At 37.5% G+C, this 23,090-nt stretch overlaps 1 protein-coding gene across 1 annotated transcript; it reads left to right on the top strand.

Moving 5' to 3' along the window:
- Window positions 1–260: 260 nt before the first annotated feature.
- LOC117638309 (laccase-21-like) lies at window positions 261–11,813 on the top strand. Its single transcript, XM_034373445.1, has 14 exons — window positions 261–388; window positions 497–648; window positions 1,514–1,758; window positions 2,574–2,699; window positions 3,434–4,022; window positions 4,146–4,501; window positions 4,586–4,695; window positions 5,447–5,489; window positions 8,936–9,086; window positions 9,173–9,417; window positions 9,922–10,047; window positions 10,173–10,767; window positions 10,910–11,271; window positions 11,632–11,813. The coding sequence occupies exons 1-14, from the start codon at window positions 284–286 to the stop codon at window positions 11,811–11,813; spliced, it is 3,387 nt and encodes a 1,128-aa protein (XP_034229336.1). The 5' UTR covers window positions 261–283.
- Window positions 11,814–23,090: the final 11,277 nt, after the last annotated feature.

Raw genomic sequence — 23,090 nt, 5'->3', positions numbered from 1 at the left:
CATAAGAAATATAATACTAGTATCCAAAATTCAGACCAACAAAGCAAAGTGCAGAAAACTAATACCACATGTTTTACTTCGGTGCCTTAGCGATATGCACTTAGTTTTTAAAATTTTTTTAGTTAGGTACGATAATTTGAAATGTTCAATCAAGTGGGGGCTGGGAAACGTATCTACTAATCAAACCAACTTGCTATGAAGTCGTCTTCTATATATACAGCTCTCGAGCAGAGACCAAAACCACACAAGCTCTCGAGGGTAACCTGAAGAACACACAAGGAAAATGGGGTTCTATAACAAAATGAGTTGGGTCTTGGCTTTTTTAGGGTTTATGTTCTTGGGTGGGATTTCCAACGCCAATGGAGCTATTCATCATTATGATTTTGTTGTAAGTGCTTGCTACATTAAACTAATACCATATCGTTGCTTTTCTTTATAGGTGTTTCACTAGAGTTGTGTAATAAAATGTTGGGGTTTGTTTTGTGATATTTTGCAGCTGAAAGAAACAAATTTTACAAGGCTTTGCAGCACAAAGAGCATCTTAACTGTAAATGGCAGTTTGCCGGGGCCGACGATCACTGTTCGGAAAGGAGACACTGCTTTTGTCAATGTCCACAACCAGGGATTATATGGTCTCACAATTCATTGGTAAATCCCATTAGCCTATAGCTAGATCTGCGTGTGTTTTTTTTCACATTGACCAAGAGTCCAAGACTCATTGTCATGGATAGATAAGTACGTGCGGTTTCAACATAAGCTTCGTAGATACTTACCCAAAAAAAAAATTATAAGCTTGGTGAAAAAAGTATGGATCGTTGATAGCCAGGTCCTAGTAGGTGCGTTTGGGTGGATTGAAAAGAGCCTTTCCTCTTACAATATCCTTCATTTTCCTATCTCATGATGGGGCTCTCCTGCCGAATTCGATAAGCTTACTTCTAGGAAGAGACTCATTACCATTGAGTAGCCAGTGATTGTTTTTCTATTACAGAGAGAGAGAGAGAGAGAGAGAGAGAGAGAGAGAGAGAGAGAGAGAGAGATCATGTTTTCATGGGGTATTTCTTCTCCAAGGGTTCTAAAAGGATAAAATACTAAATTTAGAATGCATGATGATAACAAAGTGAAGATGTGAACACATATGTCGAAAAAAAAGAGGTGATGAGAAAGTGAAAGTGTGAATAATTTCTGTCGAAAAAAACAAACAGATAGGGAGGAGGAGGGAAGTTGTGGGCATCCTCAATGGAACACTTTCCACCGGCTTTAGTTTTTTTTTTTTTTTTTTTTTCAATAAACACAAAAATAGAACCTTCCATTTTATTTTGGCGGCTTGAAAAAGTTCAACATGAAAAGAAAAGAAAAAAAAACATCTTTTTCAATGGGTATATCCTATAAAAAAGGGTTTTGATTGGTTTTAAATTTGAATACCCACGATAGTGTATGTAAAAAAAACCTCGTTCTCATCCCTAACTATGGGAAAAAACACTCATACTGACCCTTTTGTTTAATATATTTACAGGCATGGAGTGAAGCAACCAAGAAATCCATGGTCAGATGGACCTGAGAACGTAACTCAGTGCCCTATTCCAGCAGGAACAAACTTTACATACGAAGTTATCTTCTCCAATGAAGAAGGAACTTTATGGTGGCATGCTCACAGTGATTGGACACGTGCCACCGTCTATGGTGCCATCGTTATTCTACCAGCGCTCAACACGACCTATCCATTTGCAACACCAGATGCACAAGAAACACTTGTTCTAGGTACTTTTATTATTCACATATAATTTATATCTTTTTTAAAAAAAAATTAATTACTATTAATTTCAAATCCCCTCTATCATCGCCTATTTTAATACTATTAATGAATATAAAAAGACTATACCTAATTTATATTCTAACCTCCACGTTATTTATATATTATCGGATGGAATGATGGTGCTATATGGTCATCATGCCTACTACCTCTCTCTTATTAAAAGAAGAAAAAATTAAGATGACATAATCAGGATTTGGAATTTAATTATGGGTCTAGTGTTTAGCATGTGACGTAGAATACACGAATTTGTTTTATTTTCTATGACGCTGCTTAACGTATAGAACATTCTAAATATATACTCTCAATTTTTTAATATTATATATTCATCATTTGCTGAAATGTTTTGTTATTAGAACACCGTTCATAAGTGAAATCATTTGTAATTAAGAACATCCAAAAGTCATTATTTGTATTTATTTTCTTGCGTTGCAACGGCAATCCGAATTCGGAAACGAAATTTTGTCTTTGATTAGAGTTATTTTTGGTGTTATGTTAGATATACTGAATAAAAGAATCTGATACTTCTAATTTTGTTTTCAACTTCGAATTCAACGTACGTAATTTGTATGTACATTGAGAAGTACAAAGACAAAAGGGGATGTAATTTTAAACATGCAAAAAACCAATAAAAATAATTATGAGACAAAAAAGATGTTGCATGGTACAGTTGTACCCTTGGATTTATGCTGGAGAACACAGATTATTAAATTGTATATAGAACTTAATAATTATATATATTTCATATGTGGGTTGCTTGCAGCCTCCTGGTTCAAGGGAGATGTGATGGAAATAATTGAAGAGGCTCTCGCATCAGGTGGCGATCCAAACATCTCAGATGCCTTCCTAATCAATGGCCAGCCCGGAGATTTGTATGATTGTTCCAATGGTAATTATAATCAGAGATCCAAACTTAATCTACTTTAATACTGTTGTTAATTATTTACATATAAGTTTTTTTTTTTAAAGACATTTCCTATTTAGAAGGACGATAGTATACTAAACTTACACATACTACACTAACATTAAGATTCGAACTCAAAATCTTATTTAAATAAATAAATAATATATATCACTGCACTAGTATAATATGGGTCCTCTGCATTATTTATGCATAAGTTAGAAAAGAAGCAAAGGGTTTTTTTTATTTATAATAACTGGATTTGACATAATAACAGTACTACACTTTGATGACGAAGACTTTTAGGTGTCTATGGAATATAATAACATGCAAACGGATTATTTAAAGCTTTTCTGAGTTAGCAAAACGTAGTAATCAAAAAATATATAAAATTGGAAGAAAGGGATTGAAAATCACTATTCAAATTTCACTTATATAAATGAAAATTTCCATTCTGCAACCGAGTTCGAATGTCTGTCCTCGTAGTTTAGATTAGATTAAAGTAAAATATTACTTGTATAAAAACATAATGCATGTACCATCTTCAATAAGAAAATAAACGAAGCTTATGAAGTTTTCCATGTGGTGGAGGCGGTTGTAAAACGGGTTAGGAGGCTAAGGAGACTTCAAAACTAGCTTTTGCTTTGCCCCTGGTAATGACTATATTATTTTTACATAAATATTTGATATGTTCTAAAAGTTATTTATTTTTAATGTTGCAGAAACAACATATCGTTTGTTGGTTGATTATGGAAAGACCTATCTTCTCCGAGTCATCAATGCCGTGATGAACGAAGAACAATTCTTTGCCATTGCCAACCACACCCTCACAGTGGTAGCTCAAGATGCTGCCTACATAAAACCTATAACCACCTCTTACATCATGATAACTCCAGGCCAAACCATGGACATTTTGGTCACTGCAAACCAGCCTCTCAGCCACTATTACATTGCTTCTAAGGCTTTTGTTGATGGGGTCGTTCCATTCAACAACAGCACCACCACTGCCATTGTTCAATACAACGGCAACTACAGCGCCCCATCCACCCCTTCCTTTCCGACTCTTCCCGATTACGACAACCAAACGGCCGCTGACAACTTCACTAACCAAATAAGGGCATTGGCAAGCAAAGAACACCCTATTAGTGTCCCATTAGAAATCCATTCAAAGATCATTATCTCTATTGCCATAAATGAGAGAATTTGTCCCAACTCTAATTGTAGTGGCCCGAATAACAATGCGATTTCTGCAAGTTTAAACAACATCAGTTTCGAGCTCCCATCTATTGACATATTGCAAGCATACTATGGGTACGTATCATATTTCTCTGTCAATGCTTACATTTAGATTTCGCTCGATGAAGAGTTTAATTTTTTGCAAGAATGATCTACAAAGTAGACAGAGTTAATATGACCTAATTGCCTACTTTACAGGGGAAATAACAATGGAGTTTATAGAACTAGTTTCCCGAATAAGCCACCTTATTATTTCAACTTCACCGGAGACGTCGGTAACAACACACTATACCCGAACTTTGGGACGAGAGTGAGGATGATCAAATATGGTGAAGGAGTTGAGATAGTCTTCCAAGGGACCAACATCATTGCCCCTGAGAACCATCCAATGCATCTCCATGGTTTCAGCTTCTATGTGGTTGGAACTGGCTATGGGAACTTCAACAGTACGACGTCGCCTAAGACCTACAATTTGGATGATCCACCAGAAGTAAACACTATTGGAGTTCCAAAGAATGGATGGACTGCCATCAGATTTGTAGCTGACAATCCTGGTAAGTCTTAATAAGATGCACATCATGTCACTTGCTTGATTTAAAGGCAAATTAATTAAAGAAATTATTTGATAATATTTTTAGGAGTATGGTTCATGCACTGCCATTTGGAAAGGCATTCCAGCTGGGGAATGGACACTGTGCTCATTGTGAGGAATGGAAACACTACTGAAAGCACGATTCGCCCACCACCTGCTTATATGCCTCCTTGTTCCAAGTCTTAGATTTAGAAATTTCCTTTCTTTTTCTTCCATCGATCTCAATTTATTTTAAATGTTTATATGATTTGTGAGAATAATTGTGACATCCAAGTAATTTTTATGTTAGATTATCTTTCTTGAGTGAATAATAAATCATTTTCGTTATGGCAGAGTTTTGTCAAGTATACTCCCCAAAGTTAAAGTTAGAAAAATTATTGTTTCATTCAACTCAAATTTAAAGTCCAATTTGCTTATGAAAAAATAAAAAGAAAAGTTCAAGTCCAATTTAAGAAACAATTCGGGAAATTAAGTCCATCCCAAATGAAAACAAGCATCTCAATTTACAGTTCAAATGAGCCCAAGCCCAACTTTAAAATCTTGAAACGGAGATACATATGGGTCTCAAGCAACAGTCAGGGGTATTCATTTCCCGCAGTTCCAGCCAAATTTAATAAATATTACTAAACCGTGGTTTGGAAGAGTTGCAGACCACCGAACCGGAGGTCATTGGCATACCTATTTTGGAGACCCCCGCCGCGCCGAGGAGATGCAAGACGGACTACAATTGGCACGCCGAGAAGTCGGTGCGGTGCAGTTTGGTTCGCGCGAGCATCGATGGCAGAACTGAGATTGAGGGTTTGAGGAACACTTCGTGGTTGGGGGTATGGGGAGGAAGAAGAAGAAGCCGAGGAAAAGAAAGGAAAGAAGAAGATGGAGAGAAGAAGGAAAGAAGAAGAAGATGCAGCCAGCAATGGCAGGAGGAAGAAGAAAGAAGAAAAAGATGGAGAGAGAAGAGAAGAAAGAAGGGATGACGGCTGGGAGAAACTAAAAGAAAAAGAAAAGGAGGTTTTGTGGGGCAGGGGAAACCCTAACTTTTTTTAAATATTTTTTTAATTCTTTTAGATTGTAATAAAAACTACAATTATACACACATTGCACAAGAAGACGCATCAGTTCAGTGGTATTTGGGCCTTGTATCTGTAAGTTGAATAGAGTTTGATTCCCTATCAGCGCATTTACTCTAAATTTTTAGGCCATTTACATGGAAGCGGTTCGGTTTGAGTTTCATCAGTTTAAAAAAATTCATACCGGTTCACCATCGGGTCTGCTTCTTTTTCTGCCGATTTCAACAATTTTAATTTAAAAACCGAATCAACCCTCCAAAACAGGTTCAATTTGGCCAATTCGGTCTAGTTTTCGATATAAATGACCAGCCCTACTATCTACTTCCATTGTCTGGCAGAGTTAGAAATTTTTCGGAGGAGGTGCAATTTTAAAAAGATAAAAGCTCAAAAAAAAAAAAAAATAAATAAATATATATATATATATATATATAAATGTACATACAGAGAGCTTCATTGAGGGATCCTTCAATATTTGAAGGGACACCCCTTATAAGCCTGACTCTGGATTGTATTTCACTAATCCAAATCGTCTATTTTGTAGATACTCATTCAAAGATCATCTATACAAAAAATCACTTGAATTCAATATCATGTGATCACTCAATTGAGTTATTGAAATTTTAGTACTCTCTTGAAGCACTTTATTCATTGATTTTGTAAGACACAATTGGATGTCGAAACGGTTTCCGATTTGTCGAATTTTTTGTAAAAATAATCTATGAATGAAGACCTAAAAAATAGATTGTTTGGATTATTGGGAAAAGAATTGTAGGGTACCCTAAAGGGCGTTCCTCAATAGAAGAGGATTGTATATATATATAGACAACTAAATATAATTATATTTAGTTGAAGGAGGATTTGAATTAGCTGGATTATTTGAAGGAAGGTTGGAACTACCTGGATTATTTGAAAGTACAATTCCATAACTGTATAATTAAAACAAAATAAGGATTTCATATATGTAACTATGAAAAATTGACTATAGTTTATCAATTAAATAAACAAATCAATATCAAATTATCAATTAAATGAACAAATAAAAATTAATTATACCTCGAATCAATTAAAAAAATAAATAAAAATTAATTGGGTCCCACATGACTTAAGGGATAAAGAATTAGACCATAGGACTTTAGACACATGTAACACATTAAAGAATAAATGTGAAGGACCAAGATGGCCCAAAATTAGGCCACTAAGAGTATGGTGCAGCACATATGTGGAAGTAAGTCTACATGTGTCACATATATGGGTCTATAAAATAAAAGTTATGGCACCATTTCATTTTAGGATTTCAAGTTGGAAAATTGGAAGAGAGAAATGTAAACCTCTCTCTCCCAATCACCTTGGCCGACCACTTGGAAGAGTGAGAGCTAACACGCTCTTCTCTCCCAAGTTCTTATTTTCCCATCTCTTCCATCCTTGGTGAAGAGTTTTGGTGAGGTGCAGACTATTGTACTTATTGTAAAAGTCATAGTAGAGAATCAAGAAGAGAGAGACCAAGCACACTACTTGAATACCTTATTAGGATTCAAGATTCGCTCTAAGAATTCTCTTTAAAAGTCATGTACAGCGTCAAAGGTGCAACTTTTCATAAAATTGGGACTAATTAGACTTCAGCTTGATCAATTTGGTCTCAAGTTTCTCAATAATTTTCTTGCTTTCACTTCTTGATTTCCAGTCGGCAACTCTTGAGAGATCTTGTGTTTATTTTTCTGCCTTCTTCTTTGGGTTGGTATGATTTCCAGTTAATTTTCAAATCCCAACTGTGATTGCTTAAGTTTCGTTGCATTATTTTTAGTTCAGTCAATCGGATTGGAGTTTCTTTTAGTTCAACCTCACTTATTTTACTTGTATTTTTGTCTAATCGGACTTACTTCATTCCTTTTAACTTGTAACGTGTGTTGAGATCCCTTTTCATACTCAATAATAGAAGTTCTTTCATTCCTATTACAAATTACAGTTTCAGCATTTTGTTTCTTTGAGTTTTTTTTTTATCACATAAGTGGAATATGGAAGTCCTTAACAAGTCAGACATAGAAAAGAATCAATATAAGCCAGTTCTGCACTCTTTTTATTGGGGATTTTGTTCTCGGCCAAATTCTTTTGGGCTTTTTAGTACCATATGCATATATGTAAATTTTGTTTTTGGGTTTGTGAAGATTTGTTCAAGTGCAAAAATCAAAAGACAAATTGGGCTCAATTTTACGGTCTTAATATTTGATGGCCAGAAGATCCGCCGAAAGCAACCAGTCCTCCGCCCACTCAAAATTATATTCTTTTTGAAAAAAAAATTAGGTTGTTTTTGGGTTGCCTGCTTTTCAACTTTTATTTATATACTTTGCTGGCATTTTCTTTTTTTATCAACACAGTGCAAATCTCTCACAACCACCGTTCTGGCGGTCAAAAAAAGCAGGTTAAAAGGAAGATACCAAAATTGCAATATAAGGAAAGTGAAAATGAAAAGAAAAAGATAAGGGTTATAATATGCAGAAATACCAAAAGCTATCTTCGTAATCATTCCCTAAAATAATAATAAAAATTCAGAATTTAATGTATTGAGATAAATTTTTTTTTTCCCAAATCAATACATTAATAAAAAAAATATAACAACGAATAACCCACTAGTGTAGTTGTTCGGAACAAATGTTCCTTCAGAAAATATTTTGAGTTGAAATCATAGCACCGTGTACTATGTATAAATTTAATATGTTATCACCATTTTCAATAGAAAATGCCCTTAAAAAAAAAATTAATGTAACAATATTGTTGGTTTACTACAATGCTCTTCTTATAATAATGAATCAATATTATGAAGTTCTCGGCATAGTCGGGAGTCGGGACCACAAATTGTTATAAAAAAATAAAAATCCACCTAAAGTTTCCATGTGAGTAATTTGCCTTGTGTCCAAGGAAGTCACTGTAACCATATTTTAAAGTATAAGAACCCCACCCGACGATCCAAGGCATTAAGAAGCAAGCACTGACACATTTTGGGAGAGCAGAGAGAGCACTCTCAAAATGAAGTGCTTCAAAACAATGAGCTTCTTAGCTTTTATGTCTATTTTTCTCTTACAGACTGAGGTGCTTCTCGGCTTGGTCCAAGGAAATGTGCATTACCATGAATTCATTGTAAGCAACACTCATTGCTTGGTTTTCACCTTCTTTTGTAATTTTAATCTCGACTTGCTTTGTGTAATGCATAGAATCCTGGCTCAGCCCCGCCTATTGCAGAATGTACATCATTTAAAATCTCATGCATGATAGTTGTGAAAAAAAAAAAACAAAGTTGTTCATAGATTTACTTTTGTGTTTATCTTGATTGCAGCTTAAAGACACCAATTTCACAAAGTTATGTAGCACGAAGAGTGCATTGACTGTGAATGAGAGCTTTCCAGGGCCGATCATCCGAGCTCAAAAAGGGGATACGGTCTACGTGAATGTTTACAATGAAGGAAGATATGGTGTCACTCTACACTGGTAAGAAATATGAAATTAAAATACTTTTAGGACAAAGAGGGCAAAATTTGAATTTCGTTTGTAACTTATGCATGCTATTTTTATAGGCATGGAATAAAGCAACCAAGAAACCCGTGGTTCGATGGACCTGAGTATGTTACACAATGCCCTATTCAACCAGGAACAAACTTCACCTACCAAATTTTACTTTCTTCAGAAGAAGGTACGTTGTTTTGGCATGCCCACAGCGATTGGAGTAGGGCTACAGTGCATGGAGCCTTTGTCATCTTGCCAGCAAATGGTACCAGTTATCCATTTCCAAAGCCAGATGGAGAACAAGTTATTTTATTTGGTATGCAAAATGTTTTATTAGCTGCAACTCTTCCATGCAATTTTTAGCTCATAATATTTCTTGTTTAATTTGAACCTTATTATCTTGTTGAATTTACATTCAACGGTGAGTGATCACAAATCTCTTAGACTCTTATAGTCCAAGAAATCGAGACTATAGCAATAATAATTTATCAAAATATTTAGTGAGTCCCAATTTTCAAACTATATTTTGGACCTCAACAACAAGTCAATCTTCCATGGGCTACTAGAATAAGGACATTGGCTAAATGCAAAATATATGACTGGTTGGTCTTTCAAAGTTTTGCTTTCCATAAAAAATAATATACACCCAATCAAGTCGAATTTACTTTTCTTTTAAGCTTTATGTGCATCTAGTTTGTTCTTGTAGGATAGCAAAGTGGTCACTTTATGTGCATCTTCCCATAACATTTTTTCATTTAAAAAAAAAAAAACACTTGTGCGTCTTGCTTAGCTTTTTACCCCTTCTATTGTTCTCCTGCAGCATCATGGTATAAAGAGGATGTAATGACATTGTTGGATGAGACTCTCAAATCTGGTGGACTAACAACATCGTCAGATTCTTATACCATCAACGGCGAACCTGGAGACTTTTATTTATGCTCCAACGGTAAAATTTACTAAACGATAAATAGACAATTTCTAATTAATCATTATCACGCCCATGTTTTTCCTTGTTTTGCCATGCAAATTGGGAATTTTATAATAAAACACGGGACTTCATGTACATTGCAGAAACAACATATCGAATGTCGGTTGATTATGGAAAGACCTATCTTCTCCGAATAGTGAATTCGGTACAAAATGTAGACATGTTCTTTGCCATTGCCGATCACAATCTCACAGTTGTAGGAGCGGATGGTGCCTATGTCAAACCTATAGTTACCTCCTACATAATGATCACCCCAGGACAAACAATGGATGTTTTAGTCACAGCAAAGCAATCCCTTGGCCTTTACTATATGCTTGCAAGCCCTTACTATGATGGAGAGGCTGATGACTTTGACAAAAGCATGGCCAGTGCCATATTCCAATACAACGGAAACTACACTCCTCCATCATCACCCATCTATCCAACCTACCTTCCTGGTTATTACGACATCGATTCTGCGAGAAAATTTGTTACACAATTCAGGAGTTTGGCATCTGCAGAGCATCCGGTTGACGTTCCTCTAAATGTCACCACCCGAATGTTTATAACCATTTCTATTGGCATGCTGCACTGTCCAAACAACTCATGTGCTGGGCCTGAAGGAAACAGGATTGCTTCTGGCTTAAACAACATCAGCTTTGCCGACCCTGCTGTTGATGTGTTGCAAGCATACTACAGGTATTACATTCGCCAATTAGTTTCATGTTGGATGCTCTAACTTTATCATGGTATCCGAGTAGGAGATTTGAAGTCTGGAGGAACTCTGCTATAAATTAAGACAATAGTTGCTTGATCCTGCATAATTTGTTTTTCTTGACAGGAACATAAGTGGATATTACGACGCAAGTTTTCCAGACGAACCACCTAATCTATTCAACTTCACCGCAGAGGACTTGACAACAGACAATTACACCATAACCAGTCGGGCTACGAGGGTGAAGATGTTGGATTATAATGCCACAGTGGAGATAATATTCCAAGGGACTAATATCATGGATTCAGGAGAGAATCATCCAGTTCATTTGCATGGATTCAGATTTTATGTCATCGGATCTGGTTTAGGAAATTTCAACAACGTGACCGATCCATTAACTTACAACTTGGTTGATCCACCTGAAGTTAATACCTTCCCAGTCCCTAAGGACGGTTGGGCCACCATCAGATTCATAGCCAACAATCCAGGTACGTACGCTCATTAATTTGATCTTATGTATATATGATTAATATTATAACATCCCAAAAATGCTAAACATAACATATACAGAGAAATTATTGTATGGTACTACAATGCGATCCTGTTGTATAATTTGTTCATATGTTATAATATGGGTAAACTACGGAGTTAAAATTTCAATTTTTATGATACAGTATCAATAAATATCCGTATATACTATAACACATAGACGAGTTATGTCAATCGCTGAAATTAATGCAGACAGGCAGCATAATGCTTTACCGATATATTATTAATATTAATTATAAGAATTAATGTTAATCTGACAAATATAATCTTACTTTAATTACTATGAACAATTTTGGCAGGGGTGTGGTTCATGCACTGTCATTTTGATCGACATATGAGCTGGGGAATGGATACTGTTTTCATCGTTAAGAATGGAGGGACCAATGAAACAAGTATTCGTCCTCCGCCAGATTACTTGCCGGCTTGTAGCAAAAATTCACTGTTTGGTGCCGATCAGTCGATGTTGCAGATGGGAGAGTGATATCAAAGTTTATACCAAGATTTAAAAGACATTTGTTATTTTTGTATGCATTACAATTCTGAGCTTCTACGTTAGTCTAAATTCAGATGTTCTAAATTTTTCCTTATTTGTAACATGTTACAAATTAATACAAATTAGTTTCTATTTTGGCAAACATTAATGCATAATGGATCGGAATGTAGCTAACTGCGGTTCTCATTTCTCAGACAAATCTGTTAGTAAGCGTTGGTTCAGCACGACTGCATAATCTATTTTCACAAACATTAATGCATCATGAGTTGATATAAGCCACAAGGATAAGTTGATAGTGTTTTACAACGAGTGCTGCTATTTCTACCCCTTTATCCTATTTTTTCAGTCACCATATCTTCAAAATTTTAAAGACGAATTTACTCCTTTGTAAAATGACTTAGAGTGTTTTAAGAATAATGGGGTATGACTTAAAAGAAAATACACGTCAGCTGATCCCCAGCAACCACTTCTCTCAGCTCGTGGAGAAAGCCCTCGCGTCCCCACTTTCTGCCATGGCTGCCCACCGTTCCTTTCTTTTTGTTAATCTCTCTCCCTCTCCATTCCTCCTCCTCTCTATTTGGGTTTAGGTTTCAAGGAAATTCCTCTCTATTATGAGTTTAGGGTTCAAGAATTTAGATTCAAGATTTGTTGGGTTTTTTATGGTCTTTAAGGAATCATTTAATTTCATAGGAAAGTCAAGAAGTCTAATGATTTGAGGAATCTTACAAGTTTCCAAAGTCCTATAAGGTATATGGCTACTGAGATCTTCGACAGCAAACACAAATTTTATGGTAGGTGAATACGAATCGAATCTTGGTACATGTATCAATACTCGAATTAATCAAATTTTTTTTTTTTAATTGATTGTGAAAGTGGAATGATTGTGCAAGAGTGTGTTTTCGTCGACGAACCAGGTGGTTTCCGGGGTTTTTTTGTTTTCTTTCTCTAAATTTTTTTTAATCTCTTTAATTATTTTTAAAATAAAAATAAGTGATGAATTTAGTTGTCAAAAAATTATATTGCTTAAATAAATAATTAAAGGGCATTTTAAGAATAATGGTGGGGAAAGTTAGGATTATGTTTTTTCAAATTTAAAATGGTGGGTGAGAAGATAAGGTAGGTGGGAAATATGATAAGGGGTGGAAATAGCAGCACTTTTTACTACCAAGTTAAGACCTTGTTATTAATGGACTGTGATCAACATGCACAATCAACCAGCAAAAAATAATAAAACAACCACACTATGTAAAGTAAACAAACAAATAACAATAACACAACAATTTGAAGAGGATAGGCGATTAGTGTACATGTGAGAACTTGTTACGATAATTATGTAATTAGTAATTAATTGATTCCCTGTAATTACGGGTCAGGGTTGGAGCCCTCAAGAATAAAGGAAAGAAAACTGGAAGCACGGGCATCTCAAATCCTAATGACGAGCAAATTGATGGGTTTCCCTCGTTAGTGGAGGAGAGAAAAAGAAGGAAAATAAATATTAAAATAAAATGAAAGAAAGGACGGGAAAATGTGAAGAAAACGAATATAAGAGAAAATGAGAAAAACTCTTCCTCATGCATGGCCACCAATTAGTTAGGAATGTTGGCTATAAAAGCAGTTGCCTTCTTTCAGTTCAATGCATCCCTTAGAAACCAAAACTTAGACGGTTTTAAGAGATAAGAAAGCCTCACTTGTGTGAGAGAGAAAATCCTCTTGAGAGAAAAACCAAGAGAGAGTTTAGCCACCAGTGTTTGGTGAGATTATTATTGTATTCCCATTATTTTTCTTAGTGGAAGATAGAGTGTTAATTTTGCCCATTTTATTTACATAAGGCTGGGAGAAGTCAGATCCTGAGAGTGCCATATTTATTTATTGGCTCTTTGATTTTTCGCCATCTTTCCCAACAAGTGGTGACAGGACCCGATCCTAATTCCACTTTGGAATTTGAGTCGGACCCTGTGCTTGTCCGACACCTGGCAGATGTCGGGCACAAAAGACATTTTTACCCTTCCAGTTACAACTACGATTTAAAACTTCTTTGGACTCCTACCGAAAATTCGGCAGAGTCTCCCCTGTAATTTGCTCAAACCCAAAAATTTTCACTTGTCAAACAAGCAAATATATTCACACCAACTGCCAGAATAAGTAAATAAATCATCCACCAGTTCTGGTTCTCCACTCTAACCAGATATCAGAGCAGTTACTAATAATTTTCAAGAATTTAAGTATTTTACAACAAAATCCTACGTTTCGTGGGTGGCGCGGGAGCTAGGAGAAGGCCCGATGGTGGATTCCTGTGCACGTCTACTGCCTGGGGGCGCAAAACATTTGAAATTGTGAGTGGACAAAAAATAAAGTTCTCGAAACAATTTATGAACATAATAACCCCCACTGTAAAAACAGTTATGTAAGAAACTAGACTTTTTCCTATTCATTATACTCATACTGAAAATCAAAGCATTCTTATACATATATATATATATATATATATGCAGATGTAGAACATGCTCAATGTCGAGAAAACTCGCATAAAATCACTGTAAATCAATATTTGCATCAAAGTACTGAAATCCCTTTAAAACTACCACCTAGGTGTACCCCTGTAAATCCGTCAACTCCCCTGGCAGGTCTCGGCGCGACACAGTCTATCCGAGCCGCAAACTGGCAGGATTCAGGGGACCGCAGTCAGCCTGATCCGCTGGCAGGTCTCGGTGACACACAGTCAACTCGAGCAGCACTGGCAGGATTCAGAGGACCGTAGTCAGCCTGATCCGCAAATCTTGGTAGACCTCGGCGACACCAAGTCAAACCGAGCTGCAAATCCTGGCAGACCTCGGCGACACCAAGTCCAACCGAGCTGCAAATCCTGGCACTCACGGTCCGAGCGTCCCCGAAACTCTTGAGGCAAATGTCAAGTGCACTGACAAAACTGAGAATAAACTGGATGTCCGTAGACAAAGGTATAACTGAGGGTAATAACCATAATTGGGTACATGGTGGTTTTAAAATAAACTATTTTAGAAAAGTCTGATAATTAACTGTAATTTGATAAATCTGAACTAAGATGCTATTTCCTCTGATATAAGTCTCAAATTCTACTTTTTATATTACTTTAGCATAATCAGCTAAGCAAGGTATAAATGAGATATTTAACTTCACAGACATGCTAGGAAAATCACAATGAATAAAACTTATTCAAGATCAAATAATGAAATTTATTTATAAAATCATTTATGAAAGAAAAGTCCACTCACTTCTGGTCCGAGCTAGTTGGACCTCTTGAAGGTCCCTCCTGCGGGTCGGTCTGGCCCCGAATGCCTGATTAATCATAAATATTAAATTAATAAAACTGCTTAATAAAAGTATTAAATTAAAAACCCTGACCCCTGGCTCCTAGAATTGCGTGCACTCACTTAAAGAAAATCCTATGCACACTTTAGCATTTCAGACATTTAAAACGGTCTTAAAAGACATGAGGCCTCAGGAAGCGATAAACTATCAGACCGGTCGATCCGGAACCCCGTGGGGTCCACGACCTCTAATGGCCGATCTGGGATTTCCTAAAGGTTGCTCACAGAGACATACCCATATCCTGCTATTTTGGCCCGAATTGGACGGTCGGATTGGCCACAGTCGCGTAATCGCTTAATTTCCAAACCATAGCCCCATGGTTCGCGATTTCGGAGTATCCAGGACTCCGATTCGCAATCCGTTGAATCCTACACGATCCTGAAATCATGTAGAACAACATATCTGAAATTGAGTGCGATCCAACGGCTCGACAGTACTGAACCCGGGAATCGCACAATATGAAAAATCCGTTCGGGGCACAAACGAAATCCAAATTGAGATCCGTGAAATTCTACGCGCTTGTGACAACACGAGGATCGCAAAAATACACTGGGTTACTGCACTACCCTCACCCACGAACTGCCACACGCGCCGGCAGCGGTGGGTGTCCAAAGCGATAATGTCTCGCCGGAAAAACTCAAAACCACGGCTCCAAACTCCTATCCTAGGTATAAAACCACATTTGGAGCCACTTTTGTTCTTGGACATACCCCAAAAAGTGGCCGAAAACGGCCGATCACGGAGGCCGAAACTCGGCCGAATTTCAAATCCAAAACTGGGCAATCTACGGCTAAAATCGATGAAAACATATCCAACCATCAGCTAGAGCACGAAAAATAGGTGAGAATCCATACCTTACTCGAAAGAGTTGGATGAGAATTGAAGGAGAACGAGAGGTTTGAAAATCGGGCAAAAACAGTCGGATTTCTCTGCTTTCCGGTCAGCTCCGGTCGGCTCGTTGGAGGAGACCGGTCGGGTCGTGACGGCGAGGGCGAGGCGGTCCCGTCAGTACCGGCGCCGTAGGTCGGGGTGGCTTGTGGCGGTGGTTGGCTGATCGGAAAGGAGAGAGAAACTGAAGGGGAAGAGAGAGAGAAGAGATAAAAATCTGACTTTTTGTCCAAATTACCATTTTGCCCTTCACGGTAATTTGATCGTATTTTCTTCGTTACAACTCCGATTCAAGTCCACTCCGTGTCTACGGATTCGTTTCTTCGTTCTCTACGCAACAGCGTAAGTGAAATTGTCAAATTCCTTCTCGGTCAAAAAGTCAACTTTTTCCCAATTAAATAATGTGAGGGCAAAATCGTCTTTCTTCTATAATAAATTAATAGTTAATTTAAGATTTTTTGTTTTGGGTTATTACACGTGGTATCAAAGCTTCGACTCAAAAATTATATTCTTGTGTAATTTAAGATGGATGAGTCATCGTCAACATCATCAGCAACAATGTTAAAATTGGCTGCATCTAATTACTCCATTTGGAAGCCAAGAATGGAGGACATCTTTTACTGCAAGGATTTGTATGAGCCCATTCAATTGCTAGGACAAAAACCAGTAGGGAAGTCAGACGATGCATAGAGCATTCTAAATAGAAAGCTGTCGGACAAATCCGACAATGAATGGATCAAAGTGTGTTCCAACATGTGGCACCAGAGACGGATGCATACAAATTATGAACAAAATTGTCGTCTATGTACGAGCGGAAGACCGCTCAAAATAAAGAATCGGTTATCCGACGGTTGGTAAACCTTAAGTACAAATATGGTCAAAGTGTTACCGAGCATCTCAGTGACTTCCAAGATTTGATCAACCTGTTGACGAATATGAAGATGGTGCTTGATGATGAGTTACAAGCACTAGTGTTACTCAGCTCTTTGCCTGATAGCTGGGATACACTAATAGTATCCTTAAGCAATTCAGCTCTTCAAAGTGTTCTTACATTGGACATAGTTAAAGATAGCATATGAAGAAGCAAGGAGGAAAGAACAAGGTGTAGTAGCCAAGTCAGAAGCCTTCGTCTCAGAGTATCGTGGAAGAACTAACAATAGAAAATTCCACAGGCGAGACAAGTCAAAGGGCAGGTTAAGAGATGGCTCGAGAGGAAGGTCCAAGACAAGAAATGACCTAGAATTTTACCATTGTGGCCGGATAGGCCACATGAAGAGAGAGTGCAGGCTGTTTAAACGAGAGCAAGATAGAGGTAACAAAAAGAGTGATGCCAGGCACACGACCGCAACTACCTCTGGTGCAAATGAGGTAATTATTCTATGTGATGATGGCTGCGTTAATTTTCCATCTCAAGATACATGCTGGATAGTGGATTTTGGTGCATCATTTCATGTCACCTGACGGAGGGACTTCTTTACATCTTACACCAATGGAGATTTTGGTAATGTGAGGATGGAAAATGACAAATTGTCCAAGATCGTGGGAAGCGGAGATATTTCCCTTGAAACCGACACAAGTTGTCACTTGATCCTCAAGGATGTGAGACATGTTCCAGACATGCGTCTCAATCTAATCTCCAATGTCTTTGCTGAAGGGAAATGAAAACTCAACAAAAACTCTCTTGTCTTAGCATGAGGAAGAAGGAGAACACCCTATATATGACACATGCAAAAGTCAGTAATGGGTACATAAATGCTCTCGAAGAAGACTTGATCGAGCTGTGGCATAAACGGCTCGGTCACATGAGCGAGAAAGGGCTGCCAATTCTAGCCAAAAGAGTGGCACTGACTGTGATGATGAAAGGAATGCCTCTAAAATCATGCACGCATTGCTTGGCTAGAAAGCAGCTGTTGTTAAAATGTTAACTCGCAATTGTACGGGCCAATTAGTAGTATAGCAAGACAAGTACGAGGTCTTACCCACGAGGACTGAGAAGTTAAAATTAGTTATGTACTTAGATTACCAAATTCAAGAAAGTAGGAGGTTAAGTCTAAAACAGAATTTAAAGCAAGAGTGGTTGTAATTGTTGAACAAATGAGGCAAAGCGAAATTTCAAACAAAAGCAAGGTGAACAAATATAACAAAGAGTACTTTTGTAGGCTGGAAAACAGATTGGGAGACTAGGGCATTCGATTCACCATAACAATTCAATTCTGGGTTATAAGGAGTCAAGTGACAAGTCTCATTCAGATTCAAAGATTGATTCTAGCTAAAGTATGATTAGGCCATGGTGTCTGGTCCGAACCTTGTGCTCCTAATTCCCTAACTTGATCATTTGTTGTCTAATCTAAATTAAGCATTAGGAACCCATTAAGCATAGAAGAACAATTTAAACAACCAAGCATGTATCTAATCCCTGTTGTCGAATGTCCATACATACTTTTCTTATTCATAGTTCAATTCAAATCGAAGCATGGTGTCTACTCTTGATTCAAACCAAGGTAGCTAATATACAAGTTCTAATGGTGATCAATCATTCAAACAAGCATATTAACTGATAAGCATAAAGAATAGGAATATGAATCATGAATCAAACTTGAAACTCAAAACTTCAACTTATAAACCTAGAATATTCATGTTAGGTTACATCATAGCCCTAGTTATGAATTTAGCTACTCATAATGGAAATGAAACTTAAGCAAAAATGAGAAAACATATTGAATGCAATAAGAGTAGAGAAACCCAATTCTGAAGTTGCTTGTGGTTTCCAAGGCTTCTCCAGGTGCTTCTCCAGTCTAATGCTACTCCAAGAACTTTCTCATGTCTAGAGTATGGCAACTAAAGAGGTGATTTGGGATGAGTTTGGGTGGTTGGTGATGGCAGAGAAAGAACAAATTCGTAGGAAATGGAAGGAAGGCTTGTTGGAGTTCTTCCTTCTGATTTTGGGCTGAATGAAGTGATATAGGATGGCTGGAGTGAATTATTGGTGAATGGAGTGACTCCTCTGCACTTGAGTAGCTGACACACCTCACTTAATTGCTCCCTTAATTGCTCAACATGTCAGGTCTAAAGTCAAGGAAAGACCTCCCTTAATTGCTCCCTCAATTGCTCCCTTAATTGCTCAACATGTCAGGTCTAAAGTCAAGGAAAGCTGTGGTGAGTCAAATGGCTCAAAGAAAGTATCCAAGGCTCAACAACTGGAAAATGCAATCCTGAGCTTGGTGTGCATATGGGCTCACGAATTGGGCTCAACTTAATTATCTGATGCATGTGAGTAGTCCATCTTGAAGTTCAGACTCTCATCTTTCTAACTACATATTATTTGGGCCAATCCAAGTTCTGAGAAAGATGTTAAGGCCGAAATGAGTTGCTAACCCAGTCTGCTCGTTTTTGCACCATTTTGCATCTTTTCTTATCCAAAGACACCATTGTTACCTAGAGCCCAATGAACTGAATGATAAACAGAAAAGGGATTAAAAGCACACGTTTGACTCAATAACATAACCAAATCATAAGCAAGAAGGGTACAAAATGATATACAATTGTGAACTTATCAGCAGCATAGAGCTTCGTTTCAATATGGTTATGCACAAAGAAAACCTAATGTATTGGATGTTGTGTACTCTGATGTTTGTGGTCCTATGACCACTAGTGTTCTTGGTGGTGCAAGATATTTTGTTACCTTCATTGACGATCATTCTAGGAAGGTATGGGCTTATGCACTTAGAACGAAAGATCAAGTATATGAAGTTTTCAAGCAGCTTCATGCTAGCGTTGAACGAGAGACTGGTAGAAGCTTGAAATGTATTCGCACCAATAACGAAGGAGAATATACTGGGACGTTTAGAAACTACTGTAGAAGTAATGGAATTAGGCATGAACGATCTGTTCCGAAGACTCCTCAGCATAATGGCATAGCTGAGAGAATGAACAGAACAATTGTTGAAAGAATAAGAATAATGTTATCTCATGCTAAGCTGCCCAAAAGTTTTTGGGGTGAAGCCCAGATGACTGCGGTTGATCTAATCAACCTTTCTCCTTCAGCACCTTTGAATGGTGATGTCCCAGACAAGTTCTGGTCGGGAAAAGATGTTTCCTACAATCATTTGAAAGTTTTTGGTTGTAGAACTTTTGTTCATATTCCTAAAGACGATAGATCCAAGCTCAACACGAAGTCGAAAGAATGTATCTTCGTGGGATATGGGAATGGAGAATTCGGTTATAGGTTATGGGATCCTGTAGCTAGAAAGATTATTAGAAGTAAATATGTTGTCTTCTTTAAAGATCAGAACATTGAAGACATTCAAAGAGGTGGTAAACCCGATATCCTTGAGAATATCCAGCTAACTTGGATCCAGTTCCTGCTCTATTGGAGTATAATGACAGGCAAGATGAATCCAATGATACTGATGATCCAACTAGTGATCCTATTATAAATGAACCAGTTGATGATGACATGAGTGATGATCATACAACTGATAGTATAGTAGATGATGTAGCTGATGAGGGGCTAAAAGCACAAGCCCATGAAGAGCCAGCGGAGGAATTCCAACCAAGAAGATCGACCAGGGTATGGAGACAACTGATAGGTATTCTCCAGATGATTACATTCTCCTAACAGACGGGGGAGAACCAGAGTGCTATAAAGAATCATTGACTCATGATCAACAAGATGAGTGGTTGAAAGCCATGCATGAAGAGATGCTATCTCTACATGAGAACCACACATATGATCTGGTGAACCTACCAAAAGGTAGAAGAGCACTTAAGAACAAATGGGTGTATCGACTGAAGACAGAAGAAAACAACTCTAAGCCTAGGTTTAAGGCAAGGCTAGTTGTGAAAAGTTTCAGTCAGAAGAAAGGAATTGACTTTGAAGATATTTTCTCACCCGTAGTGAAGATGTTATCCATATATGTTGTACTCAATTTGGCTGCAAGCCTAAATCTCGAGATCGAACAGCTAGATGTGAAGACAGCTTTTCTTCATGGAGATCTTGAAGAAGAAATCTACGTGGAGCAGCCAGAATGATTCAAAGTCAAAGGAAAATAAGATTTGGTATGTCGGCTGAAAAAGAACTTATATGGACTCAAGCAGGCACCTCGACAATGGTACAAGAAGTTTGATTCCTTCATGATTGAACATAGATATCGGAACACTACTTCAGACCATTGTGTATTTGTGAAAAGATTTGATGATGGTGAATTTATCATACTTCTTCTCTATGTCGATGACATGTTGCTCGTAGGACAAAAAAGTGACAAGATTAGTAAGCTGAAGAAAGAGTTGAGCAAGTCTTTTGCTATGAAAGACTTAGGACCCGGAAAACGAATCCTGGGTATGAGTATATCCCGTGATAGAAAAAATTGGAAGTTGAGGTTATCACAAGAAACTTATATCGAGAAGGTACTAAAGCGGTTTAACATGGATAAAGCAAAATCAATTTCTACTCCATTTCCTAATCACTTCAAGCTTAGTTCAAAGCAAAGTCCTACATGTGAGAAAGAAAAAGAAAACATGGCTATGGTGCCATATTCCTCAACTGTTGGTAGTCCACTGTATGCAATGATTTGCACGAGGCCAGACATAACGCAAGTAGTCGGTGTTGTAAGTAGATTCTTGTTTAAACTAGGCAGAGAGCATTGGAATGCTGTGAAGTGGATTCTCAGATATCTTAGGGGTACTTCCAAAATTAGTGTGTGCTTTGGAGGTGGAAAACCTGCATTCATTGGCTACATAGATGCAGATATGGCAGGAGATCTTAATTCCAGAAAATCTACTTCAGGCTACCTGACTATATTTTCAAAGGGAGCAGTTTCATGGCAATCAAAGTTAAATGTGTTGTTCTATCAACTATAGAGGATAGTTTATTGCAGCTACTGAAGCATGCAAAGAAATGCTCTGGATGAAGTGATTCCTACAAGAATTAGGGCAAGAGCAGCATAAATACATTTTGCATTGTGATAGTCAGAGTGCGATCCACTTGAGCAAGAATCCGAGTTTTCACTCGAGGTCGAAGCACATTGATATGCGATATCACTGGATACGTGATGTGTTGGAGTCTAAGCAATTATAGCTTGAGAAAATCCATACTGATGACAATAGTTCAGATATGATGACCAAGTCCTTACCTAAGAAAAATACAATTTTTGCAGAAGAGCAGCTGGATTGCTAGAGTCCTCCACCTAAGTCGGGAGGGGGAGATTGATGGGTTTCCCTCATTAGTGGAGGAGGGAAAATAAATATTAAAATAAAATGAAAGAAAGGAAGGGAAAATTTAAAGAAAACAAATGGAAGAGAAAATGAGAAAAACTCTCCCTCATGCATGGCCACCAATTAGTTAGGAATGTTGGCTATAAAAGCAGTTGCCTTCTTTCAGTTCAATGCATCCCTTAGAAAACCAAAACTTAGACAGTTTTGAGAGATAAGAAAGCCTCACTTGTGTGAGAGAGAAAATCCTCTTGAGAGAAAAACCAAGAGAGAGTTTAGTCACCGGTATTTGGTGAGATTATTATTGTATTGCCATTATTTTTCTTAGTGGAAGATAGAGTGTTAATTTTGCCCATGTTATTTACAAGGCTGGGAGAAGTCAGATCTCAGGAGTGCCATATTTATTTATTGGCTCTTTGATTTTTCGCCATCTTTCCCAACACAAATAGGGCTTTGAACAATGTCATTCCAGCTCTGTCAATGACGGTGAATGAGCTGTAGAAATTTTTTGAGCTATTGAAGCAATTAAATTCAAGGTTGGAGAGATGAAAAACAAGCTCAATGTTACAATCAAAGTCGTGGGTAATCAACCTCCCATACAAGCTGCGGACTATAGGAAGGTGAAAGTTCCTTAGCCACAAGCTTATGGAAGGGCACATGATGCGAAAGAACTCGAGAATTTCCTGCTCGATATATGGAACAATACTTTTGAGCAATGAAGGTGGACTTAGAGGAGATGAAGGTGACGATGAGGACAATGTATCTCTTGGGGGACGCAAAGCTTTGGTGGAGAACAAAATATGATGATATTTAATGTGG

The sequence above is a fragment of the Prunus dulcis genome, chromosome 8, assembly GCF_902201215.1.
Source record: "Prunus dulcis chromosome 8, ALMONDv2, whole genome shotgun sequence".
In the NCBI taxonomy this organism is placed as follows: Eukaryota; Viridiplantae; Streptophyta; class Magnoliopsida; order Rosales; family Rosaceae; genus Prunus; species Prunus dulcis.
This window is presented reverse-complemented; position numbering and strand designations above follow the sequence as displayed.